Source organism: Gopherus evgoodei, chromosome 4, assembly GCF_007399415.2.
Source record: "Gopherus evgoodei ecotype Sinaloan lineage chromosome 4, rGopEvg1_v1.p, whole genome shotgun sequence".
Classification (NCBI taxonomy): domain Eukaryota; kingdom Metazoa; phylum Chordata; order Testudines; family Testudinidae; genus Gopherus; species Gopherus evgoodei.
The window spans coordinates 16,504,370-16,520,162 of NC_044325.1; the positions used below are offsets into that span (position 1 = coordinate 16,504,370).

General features: G+C 42.2%; 1 protein-coding gene across 2 annotated transcripts in view; it reads right to left on the reverse strand.

The window, feature by feature from the left end:
* Nucleotides 1–15,793, reverse strand: part of KCNH5 (potassium voltage-gated channel subfamily H member 5) — a 248,629-nt gene that overhangs the window by 49,440 nt on the left and 183,396 nt on the right. For both annotated transcript variants that reach the window (XM_030558539.1, XM_030558540.1), the window contains exon 9: nucleotides 11,638–11,890. In XM_030558539.1, the coding sequence (XP_030414399.1) occupies nucleotides 11,638–11,890 (253 nt within the window). The remainder of the gene's footprint in view (nucleotides 1–11,637; nucleotides 11,891–15,793) is intronic.

The window sequence follows — 15,793 nt, forward strand, 5'->3', positions numbered from 1 at the left end:
ATGCCTTTTTCTGAATTAGCTTAATCCACTTGGGAAACTGAATGAGCTAAATAGGTACCTAAAAAAATGTACAGAAAAAAGTACTTTAAATGTGGAATAAGCACATCTATGGGCTTGTCTCCACTTATCGTCGGATTAACATGCCTCAATCGATCCACTGGGGGTTGATTTAGCGGGTCTAGTGAAGACCCGCTAAATTGACAGCTGATCGCTCTCCCGTCAACTCCAGTACTCCACTGGAACAAGAAGCATAAGGTAAGTCGAGGGGAGAGTTTCTCCCATTGACCCAATGTGGTGTAGACACTGCAATAAGTCGACCAAAGTTACATCGACTCCAGCTACATTATTCACCTAGCTGGAGTTGCATAACTTAGGTCTGCCTCACCCCATAGCGCAGATGTGCCCTATGCATGGAGTTATTCAGAAATAGCTACTATGCTGTAAATTCACACCCTATCTTATTCTGGAATAATTTTTGCACGTTGAAAAGCCTTAAGGAAAGAATCCTGTAGCACCAACTTGCTAGGGCCTGATTCACCTTTTGTAGACATTTACACCAGTGCAAAGTGGATGTAAGTCACTATGGCTCTGATTTCCATTGTCAATGAAATAGTGGGTGAAGATGTGAAAGTTACCAAACCAGAATAGGTAGCTTTTTACATGCACTTTATACTAGTGTAAATGACTACACAAAGCAAAAAGGCAAAGGAGAATCAGGCCCTGGTTGTTCACATGGTTACTACTGTTAATGTTGATTTTTGGACTAAAAGAAAGACTGAGATTGGGCCTACACTTGAAAGTTTTGTCAGTCTATCAGTTAGAACTGTGATCTTTTTTTATTGCAGTAGTTATATGGGTAGACCAGCAGTGCAAATGGAATCAATTTCTTACTGGTACAGGGAGGCAATTGGGGGGCACGTGACCTCCTCACATAACCCTCCACATGACTCCTCCCCGTCCCGTTCCCAGCCCAGGGCTCCCACGCTCTCCCTGTCCCCTTCCCATGATCCACCCCCCTTACCTGGGGGGGAGAGGCTCTGTCCCCCCTGCTGTGCCTTCGGAACCGCAGTGGTGAAAGGAGCATGGCCCCACATCCTGTGGCGTAGCTGTACTGCCCCAGCCCTTCCACACAGAGTCTCCTCCTTCTCTACAGCCGCCCCGCCGGAGGACTGGGCTGGGGGCGGTACAGCAGCCACACTGGAGGTGCTGCCAGCATGGGGCTGCCTAGTGGCCCCACATTCTGCTCATTTCCCTGCTGCGGTTCCCAGGAGAGCCCAGCGGTTCAGGACTTTCCTGGGAACTGCAGCAGGGAAAAGAGCAGAACGTCGGCAGCTGCTTTGATGGCTGTACCACCCCCAGCCCTGGTCTCTGGCAGGGCTGCTGCTGGGAGGCGAGGAGATGCAGCTCCGTGGACGGGCAGGGGGTGAGGTTAGGGGTTCTGCTCCTTTTCCCACTGCAGTTCCCAGGACAGCCCTGAACCACAGGGCTCTCCCAGAAACTGCAGCGGGGAAAGGAGCAGAATGTGGGCCAACCAGGTGGTCTCACGCCCGCAGCTCTTCCGACACAGCTGTACCACCCCCAGCGGCCAGCCCTGCCCCTAGCCCTGTCCTCCACTGGGGCTTCTGCACAGATGGAGGAGGAGACCCTGCATGGAAGGGCTGGAGGCAGCATAGCTGCGCCGGAGGAGCTGCCAGCGTGGGGCCACCCAGCAGCCCCACAGTCTGCTGCTCCTCTTTCTGGTACACTGTACCATCTATAGATATCTTGCTAGTACAGCATACCGGAACGTACTGCCCTACCCGCACTGCTGAGGTAGACTCCCTGGTCTGCATGTAGTTTCACTGATATGAAGATGCTTTGTACCAGTATCGTTATACCCCACCCCATGTGGGAATAGTTACACCAGGGTAAAGCACTTTTACAACAATACAACCGTGCATACAACAGGGATGGCTGCATTGCTTTAACTATGCTAATACAGCTACAGCAATACTACCTTCGAGGGTAGACAAGGCCCTACTCACTCGGAGTTTTTAGAAGGGAAATATCTGGTATAAAGTCCAAACTATTGGTTGGATTAAGCATGAGGAGTATAGATACCAAGGTCATTTTCTTGGAAAACATGTTCTGAGAGAACTCAAATCTCAGGTTACATTTAAAACTTTTTTCACAAGGAAACATATTCCCAGTCTCCTTAATACTTAACTAGACATCCAATCAGTAACAATAGCATTTCTGAAATTGGTAAGGCACATGCAAGGTTTGAGGCCACACTTTCAGCACAGCCATGCTTGATTGGCTAAATGCCAATTTGTAAGATTCTGCAGTAAATACTCTGACCTCCCCAACAGAGAACAAAGCTACAAGTCTTATCAACTCGCTTGGGGCCTGCAAAGAGAATGAATTAGGATTCAGGTTCACAGAAGGTTCACAAAGGTTCCTGTTACACAGACTTTCAGAGCCCCACACGTCTATATAAATCTGCCATAAATACTTCTCCATCTTAAATTGCCAACAGAAACTGAGCAGATAAATATTGTAGTGGATGTGAGAGCCTGAGAGGACCTTTGGGAAGAAGTTTGGGCAGATATGGCGGTGGAAAAAATCTCCCGGTAAAAATTAGAAAGGGTAAACAGATAAAAGGGCCCGATCTTCCTTTCTGAAGTCATGGCTACCAAGATGACCACCTGCCAGGACAGGAGCAAAAGGGAGACAGACATGAGTGGCTGGACAGGTCTCAGTTAAGGCTAGAAGCCTGAAGATTGTGGACAGTGAGTTTTCAGTTTCTGCTCAGAGTGGGTCACAGATTTGTGGTGGCTCAGAGATTGGATTCGCTGCTGGGTCCACAACTGTGCACATTCATCAGCCATTGCCCCAAATAGGGAAGGCAGTACAGCCTTGTTGGTGTCACTAGGCATAAATCTAGGCCTCAGTGAACCAAAGCTCCTCCATGTTGAACTCTACTTGATCTAGAAAGCTAGCAGTATGAAATTAAATGTGTAACAGTAAGTTATCAGTTGCAGCACAGCTAAAACCGGTCTAAAGCAGTGGTGATAAGGCCTGTGCACCTTTAGCAGAAGGACAAGATAACTTGCAGAAGGAAAACTTACTAATGAGCTGCCGCAGCCAAGATTACTTAATGCACCTGCGCTTACGTAACTGCTACAGGGGGAGGAAGGAAGGAGGAGGGGGGGAAGAAAGAGAAAAAAAACTTATAAAAAAGGAAAAGCCGCTTGTGTAGGTGTGCATGATTTGAGGCGTTCGTCTCCTTGCACTGCTTTGAGATCTTAAATAACTTTGCTTGCTTCTCCACCCTGGTGTGTTTATTGGCGCTACACACTCTGGGCAACGAACCACTGTTGCTTGCCTTGGGCACCCTCTGTGCCTGCAACAGCCTGATGCTGCGTAGACTATAGGATATAGGTCCTTTGTCCCCATGAATCTGTTAAGCATGCAGTCCCATTGTTTGTGATGTGTGCTGAGAATGGTACATGGGCCAAATTCAGGGAATGATACAAACCACCAGACAGACTGTAACAGATGTTTGTTCACACTGGGAGCATGTCTAGTTTCACCCACCTTCAGATAGATTTTTTTCAGATGTTTCCTTTCAGTTGTTTTAAATTTTAATCAGCAAAGACCAACTTTCAGCAAAGGGACCTCAGGTGTCAAAATACAGAATATTCTGTTAACAGCGCTATATGGCTGAAGACTGCTGAAGCAATGGATTGGGCCGCAATTTAAAATGTAAAAAGTTACCTACGGACTACAATGCCTAGAAAATCTTTTCCAAACCTAACACTTTGAGAGGAAACTGCACGAATTAAGATTTAATTTTTGTTAAAGCTCTGAATCTCCCCACTGATAAAATATTAAAATGTAAACAATTCTCTAACAAATGCTCTATTCATCAAGGACCTGGGTGGCGTTTACAGGAGGGCTGTCATTATCTAAATGGCTGAGAAGAGCTGCAGAGTCTGTTTTTTCTAGGCAGTTAATGCAATATTATCCTGAATCTCTGGCCACAAAGTGAAATCATAATACACCAAATCTGGCCATGTGCCAGTAAAACATAGATGAAGATGAGCAATTACATGTAACATAGTAAATTCTGCACCAAGAGCTATACAGCAACTGCTGGAAGATACAGTATTTGCTGGTAATTTAGGTTGACTCCTAACTGACCATCTGCGAAGACTAAAATTATATTGCTAAAGCATTGGGTGGGTGTTGCATGTTTATCTCATCTCAGATTTAGTCTAGTGTATCTAAATATTTTAGCCATGAACATGATTTAGTTCTATAGTTCAGCAGTTGGTGCACTAGCCTTGTAAACCAGAGGTCATGAGTTCAAATCTCACTAGGGGCTGGGTTGGTGTTTCTGCCTTAAGCTATTATAATAATTTGAGATATATCTATCTCATAGAGCTGGAAAGGACCCTAAAAGGTCATTGAGTCCAGCCCCTTGCCTTCACTAGCAGGACCAATTTTTGCCCCAGATCCCTAAGCAGCCCCCTCAAGGATTGAACTCACAATCCTGGGTTTAGCAGGCCAATGCTCAAACCATTGAGCTCTCCCTCTCCACTGTTTCCAGGTAGTGAGACCCTTGATTTTAGGGAGAGATAGCTCAGTGGTTTGAGCATTAACCTGCTAAACTCAGGGTTGTGAGCTCAATCCTTAAAAGGGGGCCATTTAGGGATCTGGAGCAAAAAATCTGTCTGGGGACTGGTCCTGCTATGAGCAGGGGGTTGGACTAGATATCCTCCTGACGTCCCTTCCAACCCTAATCTTTTATGATTCTATGGCCTGCAGGTCCCCCCACTGCACCTTCAAAACCACAGTGGCAAAAGGAGCATAGCCTGTCAGAGGTTAAATTATCAACAATAAGTATTAGAGATAACTGCAATATGAAATGCTTTGATTGGTTCATTCATATATTTTTGACTTTCTGTCTTAAGCCCTCGAAAACATAGTGGGGGTCTGGGCCTGCAGGTCTTGAAGTCAATGAATATTTTGCCACTGACTATCATGGAAGTATAACTGGACCCTCCTGGCTAAATTTTCAACAAAGCACTCAGCTGAAAATCCCAACTGTTATTTTGGTACTCAAATTGGAGCAGAGCTCATTTGAAAATCTGGCCACAATTGTGGCCACTGAACACTTGAAAGTCTGGCCCTGAGCTCCTTTGGAAAACCTAGGCCTACCTGCTGCATGGTACTACAGAAAGAGACAGAATGAAAAAGGTCATTTCAAGAACTTTGAGAAAACAACAATGGGTTCAAAAATGGCCAATGGAGAGAAAAAGCAACAATGGTATAGAACATGTGCAGAATGCCAGCTGAACATTGGTAAAGCTTTTTTGCAAATAATTATTAAAATACAAAATATAAGTAAAACCTATTCAAAGAAACAAGCAACAATACGGAATCCCCAGCAATTGGAAAAGGTTTATATTAGATCTGACCAGAGGATGACAATTCAATTCCATAGCAACATTCACTCACATCCCAGGCCAGTACCCTACCATCCAGCTGTAGTCTCCCTTCCTCCCTCCCTTCTCCCCCTACAATCCATACACCTTCCTGATTAAAGTTTACTAAAAACCAAACGTCTCTATGAAAGGTTTCAGCTTCAACCAAAAAGCATATTTTGATAGAATTTCATTTTGGCAAATATGTTCTGACCAGCTGTAGTTTGTAGTTATTCTACTATTAGTCGAGGGCTTCCTTGTTGCCAGCTCTCATGATTTCATTGCAAGTCTCGCAGCACTTGATGATCTTCTTAAAGCGCCAGCTCCTGGAGTAAAGGGATTGTGTGACAAACTGATCTTTCATTTTATACAAAAAAAGTAAGTTTCTAACCCTCAAGTCTGTGGAGAAACTCTTGAAAATGTCACCTGACTGCATTCAAAAGGCTGAGAAACCGGAAGACATATAAAGTGAACTCAAAATTTATTTTGTGAAATGTCATGACTTTTAAGTCATTTTCTTGATTTTGGATGGCCTGGCTCATGATTTTTGAACTATTGGGGTTGGCAGTAACCCATATAAGTGTGATCCAAAGCCCACTGAACTCAGTGGAATAAACCTCATTGACTCCAGTAGACTTTGCACCAGGACCATATTGCTCAATCTGGCTCTAAATTAAGGTTAGCAATTTCCATTTTGTTTGGCTATTGTGCAGACAAGGGGGAAATATCTAAACGTTACAATTAATCAGATGGAGTAAAAGTAAAATATTCTGTTGAATTCCTGCTCAGTGGCAGCTAACAACTTTGATCAATGAGTATCGGGCTAAATTCTACAGGCTGCTGAGCGCTCTTACTTGATGCTTCCAAACACTTATGCATGTGCTTCAATGGCACTTGGGTGCACCAGTGACTTCAATGGCAAGAGACGGTGCTAAAAGTCTAACACTCGCGAATGTGCTTTGCAGGATCAAGATCCAAGAGCTCAGCCCCTCAAAGAGTCAAGCCCATAGAGAATCATTTACTGTACATCAGCTGAATTATTTCAGTCTGTCTCTCTGTAGGTGAAGAAAACCTCAGCCTCATGTGGTTGTTTTTCTGTTAGTTAATTTGTAGCCTTAATTCACTGGAATGAGGGGAGCTTTTTTCATAGCTGAAATATGACAGAGATGGTTCCATAAATTATTACTGAGTGCTCATTATTATCATGGGGAAACTCTCAGTCTTAGCTTGTGTCTTATTTTACAGGGTTGTCATTAAAACAACTCAGGATCAAAAAGCTGGTTTTACTTCGACCCAGCTCTAGCCATCCTTACTCCCATTAAGTAGCAATCTCCTCTTCAAGTAGATCCATCAAAGTCACAGAGTTAGCTTTATTAATATGCATAAGGGTAATGGAATGGAACTGACAGCTTTTTATATCACATTGTGTATCACACATACAGCAATCTCGTCTCATAAAAAATATAAACCCAACAGTATAACATTAAGTAAATTCAAAATGTTAACAGGGCTGATGGGTGGATTCCTAATACTGCATTTCTAAAGCCTGCTTGTATAAATCTGAAAGCTGCTGAGCACGGACTTCAGTGGGAGTTGTAATTGCTCAGCACTTCTAGGATTCACCCCATGCTATTTGCTAGAAGAGCCAATTTCTTACCCCTTTAAACCTCAGAATACAGCTGCAGTTTGGGATGAAAAAAATCATTCCCAATTTTCAAATACCTTACTAAAACCATTGCATGGTGTCAAGTATCAGAGGGTAGCCGTGTTAGTTTGGATCTGTAAAAGCAGCAAAGAATCCTGTGGCACCTTATAGACTAACAGATGTTTTGGAGCATGAGCTGACATGCATCTGAGGAAGTGGGTATTCACCCACGAAAGCTCATGCTCCAAAACGTCTGTTAGTCTATAAGGTGCCACAGGATTCTTTGCTGCTTTTACTAAAACCAATGAATTATATGCCACTTGCTATGGGGAGCTCTCCCTGATGTTCATGTCTGATATTTGGTACTATTCAGTTTCTAATTCCACTAAGAAGAAATAATGCCGTAAAAGACAACATGTGGCCCTGTTTAAAGGAAGCTTAAGAACTGAAGGTCTGGGCTTCCGGTAAAAGACTAAATCCAATAAACAACATGGCTGTAGTGGCATTACATGAAGAACACACATAAAACTGACATACATCACATTAAAATAGACAATTTATCTGATTACATGTGAGGTAAGAAAATTAGTGCAGATGAAGTACAAGCCATCATATAGTCATACTGCCTGGGCAACCAAAACTGCTTTTATTCAACAGGGATCACACCTAGGAATTTGGCTCCTGATTATATTTTAATCACTGTGCCCAGGTACCGGCTCTAGGCACCAGCAAACCAAGCATGTGCTTGGGGCGGCACAATTTCAGGGGCAGCATTCTGGCCACCTTTTTTTTTTTTCGCTTGGGGCAGCAAAAATACCCAGAGCAGCCCTGACTGTGCCCATTGGGTTGAACCAAAATATTTTTGATCAGTTCTCAGAATCAACATTAAAGTCGTTACTTTTCTGCTGGCATAACAATTTCTTCAAAATACGTTACTTAATCTTCAGGTTTAAAGCGATGCTATGAGTTCTACAGTTAACCATAATATTAAAGGGAGCACCTAGAAATACTTGGTCGGCATTTAATAACATCACTTATATGAGATTCTTTGCCAGATGCAAGTTCTAGATAACGGCAGTAGGGTGAACTACTATCTGTCCTATCTATGTGAGTGGACACCTGATTTCATTAGCTTGCATTTACTGAAACCTATTTGGTGGTACATTTGTGCATACAGAGCAATTCTAGTTACACTATCAACTTCTGCCTGTGACTGTGGAAAATTACAGAATAGACTTCTCAATGTGGCATGACTTATTAGCAAAGTTTATGACAATTAGACAAGATTTTTTGCCCTTGCAGGTTACTCTTGCAGTTGTGAATCATGGTAAAATTTTTGGGCTGTATTCTGCTCCATTTTCTCCAGTGAAGTAGCTTCATTTTACACCAGAGATGAATTTGGTTTGTTAGCTATTTGATAAGCAGTTATTTCACTCAGTAGAGGAAAATTAAGATCCTAACAGAGAGAACTTAATGGCACACCAGGGTATTTTCATTAAAGAATCCCAGACTTTGCAGATCACAGGGCTCAATTTGAATTACTCACATAGTTTACTCATTTCTATAATGCCTATTGTTACAGCAGCTGGGCACCTTAATTACAGAAAATTAAGACACAGAAGAAGAACAAAAGCATAACAGAGCTAAACACAATAACTGGGTCCTGCATCCTGTCCTGAAGCTCACTAGGATCCAGGCTCTCATGAGAGTCTAAAGGGAGCAAATTCCAAAGATGAGGACCTCATCTGCAAAAACCCTGCCCCTAAACACAAAGGGTCAAGTGCATCCCTACTGTAACTCCACTGAAAATACTTATCTGGGACGCCAAACCTACTGAGCAACATGTCTACTGGAGGCTAAATGGGCGTGGCAAGGATGAATGAATTCATGTGTGTAAACCACTGTGAAATCGTCAGACACAAAGAGAGTGAGCAAAGAGGGAGAGGTGGACTAGAAGGCACACCAGCCAGGTCATGCAAGAGATGGATAGAGCACCCCTTAGGGAAGAGGAACACATGATATCCTGGCTGACACACAGAAGTGATAGTCCGGAGATCCTGATTCTGCCATTGCCCTGCTGTTCAACCTCAAGCAAGTCACTTGCCTCTCATGTTGTCATTTCTAAAATGAAGTTAATATTTCCCTGCATAGTGGGGAGGGGTATGGTGAGAATTTAATGAATGTATGTAAAGCCCCTTGAGATACTCAGATGGACTCCTACAAAGGCAGTGAACAAAGGAGAGGTGGAAGGGAAGGCACATGAGCTAGGTGATGTGCAGTTCCTTTTCTCTTCTGCGTGAACTGCTCAAGACAGGACAAACTGATAAAAATGATGTTCTCCACCCTTTGATCTGCACTGCACCATCTCATTGCCACTACAAATGCCTTTGCAAAAGCCTTTAAAAGGGATCCTCTTCCAGAACCCTTGAAAGTCTTGCAACTAATCAGTTCAGAGCATGAGGAAATCCCCTATTTTGCTTACAACCAGAGTAACAGTTTATCATCCTTTAAACTAGATTTATGCCTTCTACCAATCCCTGTGCCACACAATAAATGTAACTCTGTTTCATTGAATTTGCTGTCAGCAGTGATGGCAGAATCGAAGGCACTTCCAGTAATTAAAGCCAATTCTCTTTAACTTGATGTGGTTAAAGGTCCCTCCGGTAAGACAGCACGTAACATAGATACTGGATTTACAAAATGTAGGAGGTGGAAGTAAAGACCTCTCATCATTATTGCAGACAAATGATCTTCAGTAATGAACAACAAAGCCTGCATGAAAATCGCTTAACAAGTGTTTTTCAGCGCAGCAAATTAGTAATTTATGCTTTGCTTTATTGTAACACCCTCCAAATCTTTTATTTGGTAGCACGCAACTAAAGCCTTGCTTCTTTAAAGAGCTGTAACACAAAGAGAGAGCAACAAACGTACATTCTGTTTGTACCCTCCCACCACCACTGACCACCTCCTTCATCAACAGGTGGCCTATGTAGGAATTTGAGGATGGTCCAGGGGGAGGAGACAGTCACAGAGTTAATCCCAGGCTTTCCAGCCAAGAGGGATTACACAAATGCCTTCCTAGGGGGCCTAGATTTGCTTGGGTCAGCCCTAATTTGCATATCTATCCAGCTCAAACCACTATTTATCTTCTTTGGGATTGGCCTGGCCAATCCACAACAATGATGTAAGTAAGTCATTTTACTGCCCAGCAAAGAGTTTCTGTGTCTTTTGTTCTGACTCAGGAGAAAACTTAGCTCTGATGTGTCAGTGGAAAAAAACAAAACAGACTAGAATACAGGCAAGTGAAACAGGCCTGTGTGAAGGTTAACATGGAAAACACTCCTATGAGAGCCCAAAAAAACTGCACATATTTCCTCTGGTAGAAGATTTAAAGAATTTCAAGTACACAGATGCCATTCTGTTATGCTCAGGGACACCCTACCTCTGACCAGTGAGCCAGAATAGGCAGAAAGAGCATTCCTACAGGAATAAAATGTGAAGGAATTACTGCTAGAGGAGTGTCTCTGGAGACAAAGTGTTTCAGTGCTGTGACAACCACTCATCTTTCATGGTCCCAACGCACTGCTACAGTGCTACTGGGCACGACCAGTTATTATTCGAAGCCAAGCAGAAGGAAAGCATATCCACAACTCACTGCGCAAATCATTTCTGCTAAGACAAAACTCACCTGATCCAGAATGTCCAAATATCACTCTCCCCTCTAGCTTCCTCACTCCTATTCTAGGAGGGAATTTACCACAAGGTGAAGCTGTAATTAACAGAACACAATGCTGCAAGCCACTCAGTATGTGTTTCCCTGAGGAAGGTCATTCACTGCAATTGCATTTCCTGACACAATTGCTTCACGATGCTAAAACTGTGCATCATTTTATGATCTCTGGCAAGGCAAGGGCTTTCTAAGAATAGCAAATGAAGTCCACAAGTTTTGCCTGAGCAATCTGCCTCTCCAAACGTCTCTCTCACCCCCTTAATTATTTGCTTTACATCCATCTACTCTTCATCCTGTATCCTCTCTTTGAAGATTTGCCAAGAATCATGATCCTCCAAGATAGCTAATGTTCTACAGGTACTGGGATAGGATAAGACACAGAGGCAGAGCCTTTTCAGCAGCAACACCCCAGCTGTGGGACAACCTAATGAGAGCAGACAAAGCCAGACTTTATACAGGTCTCAATGGAAGACCCATCTCCTGCTAAGTCCTTCCTCCAGGAATAGCATATTCCCAGGATCAACTCACAATTGTAGAGATAGGATGGAAGGAAAAACAAAACGAAACTCATAAAATCATGCGCACGGGGAACAAGGCAAGCGGTGGGGGTTTTGCCAGTTAGGCAATGCTCTGGAACAGTTAGACACAATGTCAATAAGCACCTCTGATTAGACAGGCTGAGAGATATGACTGAGTAACTTACATTTCAAACTAGTTTATTAGATAAAACTCGGGGAGCAGCTCCCCATTATTTATGTAGGTTACGACCATTTCAGTAAAGATCACAGTACCTAAAATAGCAACCACCTCATCATCCTGTATGACTTCTAGGGATCCCGACACCACAAAGCAGAGCGCATCTACGCTTTCTCCAGCATGGTAGATGAGGTCTCCTGGAGCACAGTGAATAGTCTGAAACTCCACAGCCAGGGCCCTCAGGCAGCCATCACTAGCCAGTCGAAAGGCAGGATGCTCGTTAAAAACCTTCCGGTTCAGATGCACGCAGATATCTGCCCTCATGTCCTTAGGACAAATGGAAAGAACCTGAATAAAGAAAGGAAAAAAAATCAGCTGGGAATATGATACAAGATCAGTAAGTGTTTTTAGAAACTGCTTCACAAAGAGACATTCCTACAGGGGAATTTTTTTTTACCATAGTCACCTTCAGACAGTATTCAGAGCAAGTTTTCCACCTATGTCCATGACATGGGGATAATGATACTGATCTCATTTGTGAAGTGCTTTGAGATCTACTAATGAGAAGTCCTATGTAAGAGTGAGGCATTATTACATCGGTTCCTACAAACATAAATTCTACAAAACACGTCATTTACAGTTGGCACTAATTGGCACCCGTGTTGGCCGTCTCAGCAGCCTGGGCATCTGAATTACCCACTGACTGACAGAGACGGTCCCTGTGAAAGCAGAGAATTGAGGCACATTGATAAGGCAGTGGTGGAAGTGGGGCTGCTCCCTGCTTTAATGCTTCTAAATGGGCAAGTGTACGAAAGCAAACCCCAGCACTTGCACCTTCAGACCCAGTTTGTAAAGATGGGAAGCTATGCACAAACCACCTCATTATCTGTTCAGCATGTGCACATGTAAGCTACTGAAAGTGCTACTGATGTATGTCCTTTAAAAACCTGGCCTCCAAAGCCTTGAAATAGATGATCATTTATTATGTGCATTATGAAAGCACCTACAGTCTCAACTGAGATCAGATCCCCATTGTGCCTGGTGCTGTATAAAAACATAATAAGGGAAATCCCTTCCACAAAGAGCTTACACTCTGAATAAGACACCAAAAGAACTTCAAGATTAGAACAAATGGGAACAAAAATGTTATGCAATCTCGCAATAAGAAATATAAAGCACAAGTGAGTGAAAAGCCACACTCTGAACCTGACGACAGCCAATGATAGATCACTTGATCTTGGCCATCCTGTGAGATAAATTCTTAACGTATGGGGCTTTTCCTATAGATACAATAAAGGGAAAGTTAGCAAAGACTAACCAGTTAAAGAAAGAAAGTGACAGACTGCAAATACCAGTAATTAAAAGAACTAGGCTTGTGAAATGCACATTTAACATGAGCACATTTTCTCAAACTTGCTAATAGTGATGTAAATCCTTAAGAACATGGTAGCAAATTTACTTGGGAATATTCTCTTTTTAAGGCTGCTAACAAAAATGTATGACAAGGTGTAAATTAAGCCCAATGGACACAAATTAACTACACTGTGAAAGTCTCATATTTAGAGAAAACTGCAGGTCAACAAATAACATTGCACAAGTTCTCACCTTACTGAAGATTGCTCCCCAGGCAATAATGGGAGACAATCTCCAGTTCATGAACAGTTTGCCAGACCTTAGAATGTCAAGGAACACTTAATCAGAGAAATCCAGGCAACACTGAACTAACTTTGTGGCAACCATGCTCATGTTAATGTAGGAATTTTAATTTCTGTTCAATCAAGATCTGTTATAAAGAATGATATTATTATTATTGTATGATATTGCTAAAAGGTACATAGCTTAGAACGGTGAGACAATAAACTATCCAGATCTTAATTCATTACATTAATATGTGTCCCTTCCTTATTTTAATAGATCTAAGTCATATTCAGAGGGTTAGCTGTGTTAGTCTGGATCTGTAAAAGCAGCAAAGAGTCCTGTGGCACCTTATAGACTAACAGACGTATTGGAGCATGAGTTTTCGTGGGTGAATACCCAGTTGGTCGGATGCAGCTGCCACAGGACTCTTTGCTGCTTTCTAAGTCATATTGTTATTTTTGAGATAATGGATTGGAAAACAGTTAAGGTAAATTTTAAGCATATATATTTACAAATGTTTAAGACCAAAAGGGACTATTCTAATAATCTAATCTGACCTCCCTCATAATACAGGTCACAGAACCTGGCACAGTAATTTTTACATCCAGTTCAGGGGTTGGCAACCTTTCACACACGGCTCGCCAGCGTAAGCACCTTGGTGGGTTGAGCCGGTTTGTTTACCTGCCACGTCCACAAGTTCGGCTGATCGCGGCTCCCACTGGCTGTCGTTTGCCGGAGATGCTAAACATTCATATGCCCCTTCAGCCACCATTCCAAAGGCCATGCTTCCATGCTGATGACGACTGTTAAAAAAAACCTGTTACTTAAATTTGTGACTGAACTCCTTGGGGGAGAACTGTATGTCCCCTGCGCTGTTTTATCCACATTCTGGTGTTCGTTTTAAGAACACTTTCACAGCAGATTTGACAAAATGCAAAGAAGGTACTGATGTGAGATTTCTAAAGATAGCTACAGCACTTGACCCAAGGTTTAAGAATATGAAGTGCCTTCCAAAATCTAAGAGGGACAAGGTGTGAAGCATGTTTTCAGAAATCTTAAAAGACTGGACAGGATTGCAAGCACTTTGGAGGACGGAATTAGAATTTAAAATGACCTTGACAAATTCAAGAATTGGTCTGAATTCAACAAGATGAAATTTAAAAAAACGTAAGTGCAAAGTACTTCACCTAGGAAGGAAAAAGTCAAATGCATAACTAGAATAGATTGGATAGATGGTACTACTGCAGAAAAGGATCTTGGGGTTACAGTGGATCACAAATTGAATATGCATCAACAATATGATGCAGTTGTGAAAAAGGCAAAAATCATTCTGGAATGTATGAACAGGAATGTCCTATGTAAGGCATGAGAGGTAATTATCTTGCTTTACTTTATACTAGTGAAACTTCAGCAGGAATACTGTGTCCAGTTCAGGGTTCAACATTTCAAGAAAAATGTGGTTAAATTAGAGAGAGTTCAGAGAAGAGCAACAAATATCACAAAACGTTAAAAAAACTGGGCATGTTTAGTCCTGAGAAAACAAGACCAAAGGGTGACTTGATAGCAGTCTTCAAACACTTTAAGGGCTGATATAAAGAGGTCTGTGATCAATTGTTCTCCACGTCCACTGAAGGTAGGACAAGCAGCAATGGTCATAATCTGCAGCAAGGGAGATTTAGGTTAGCTATTCAAAAAATCTTTCTAACTCTAAAGGTAATTACACTCTTGAATAGGCTTCTAAGAAAGGTTGTAGAATCTCCAGCACTGAAAGTTTTTACGAACAGGTTGGCCAAACACCTGTCAAGGATGGTCTAAGTTTACTTAGTCCTGCTCAGCGAAAGGGGCTGGATTTGATGACATCTCAAGATCCCTTTCAACCCAATTTTTCTGATTCTGTGATTCCAAGTAGTGCTCTTTTTTATAGGTACAGTAGTATTTCTATCATCAAACACCATAACAAGAAGGGTGGCAAGAACTCCATTGCACAGAAAATGCCAGTTCAGTAAATCACACAGAATTCAGTAATTTAATTGAAATAATGATCCAAAAGACTCCATTTAGAAAGTGACTATTCTGATAGCACCTTCTTTATATACACCGAGACTTCACTCTTTGGCAAACACAACAGTAAAAGAGCAAGGAGCAAAGATCTAGCCACAGGCTGAACAATTTCATTTTTACAATATGTTATTCTCCTTGAACTGAGAACAGAGAATGAAGTTGAAGACAACTAAATAGGAAGTATTTTGTGTTAAAAGATTTTACAAAGGATCTTGGCAATAGAAGAAAATAAAAAGTAAATGTGGAAATATCAAGAGAAAATAGAGAGAAAATGGGTAATCTCAATTATTAATCCATATACTGTATGCTCCCAGAACCGGATTCTACAGTCTCTGACTAGCCTTTATTATAGCTCCTTTCTGACTGTACAAATGCAAGCATCAAGAGTTCAGAAGGTGTTTAATGGAGACCATCAACTCCACTAACATGACTCGGGGCAGCACTGTAAGAAGGGGATTTGATGGCACAGATCAGATTCTGCTTGGTAGTTTTCCTGCTGATGTAAAGAAGATTCTGGTGTGGAAACATGATTCTATTTTCTGCAGAAACAAG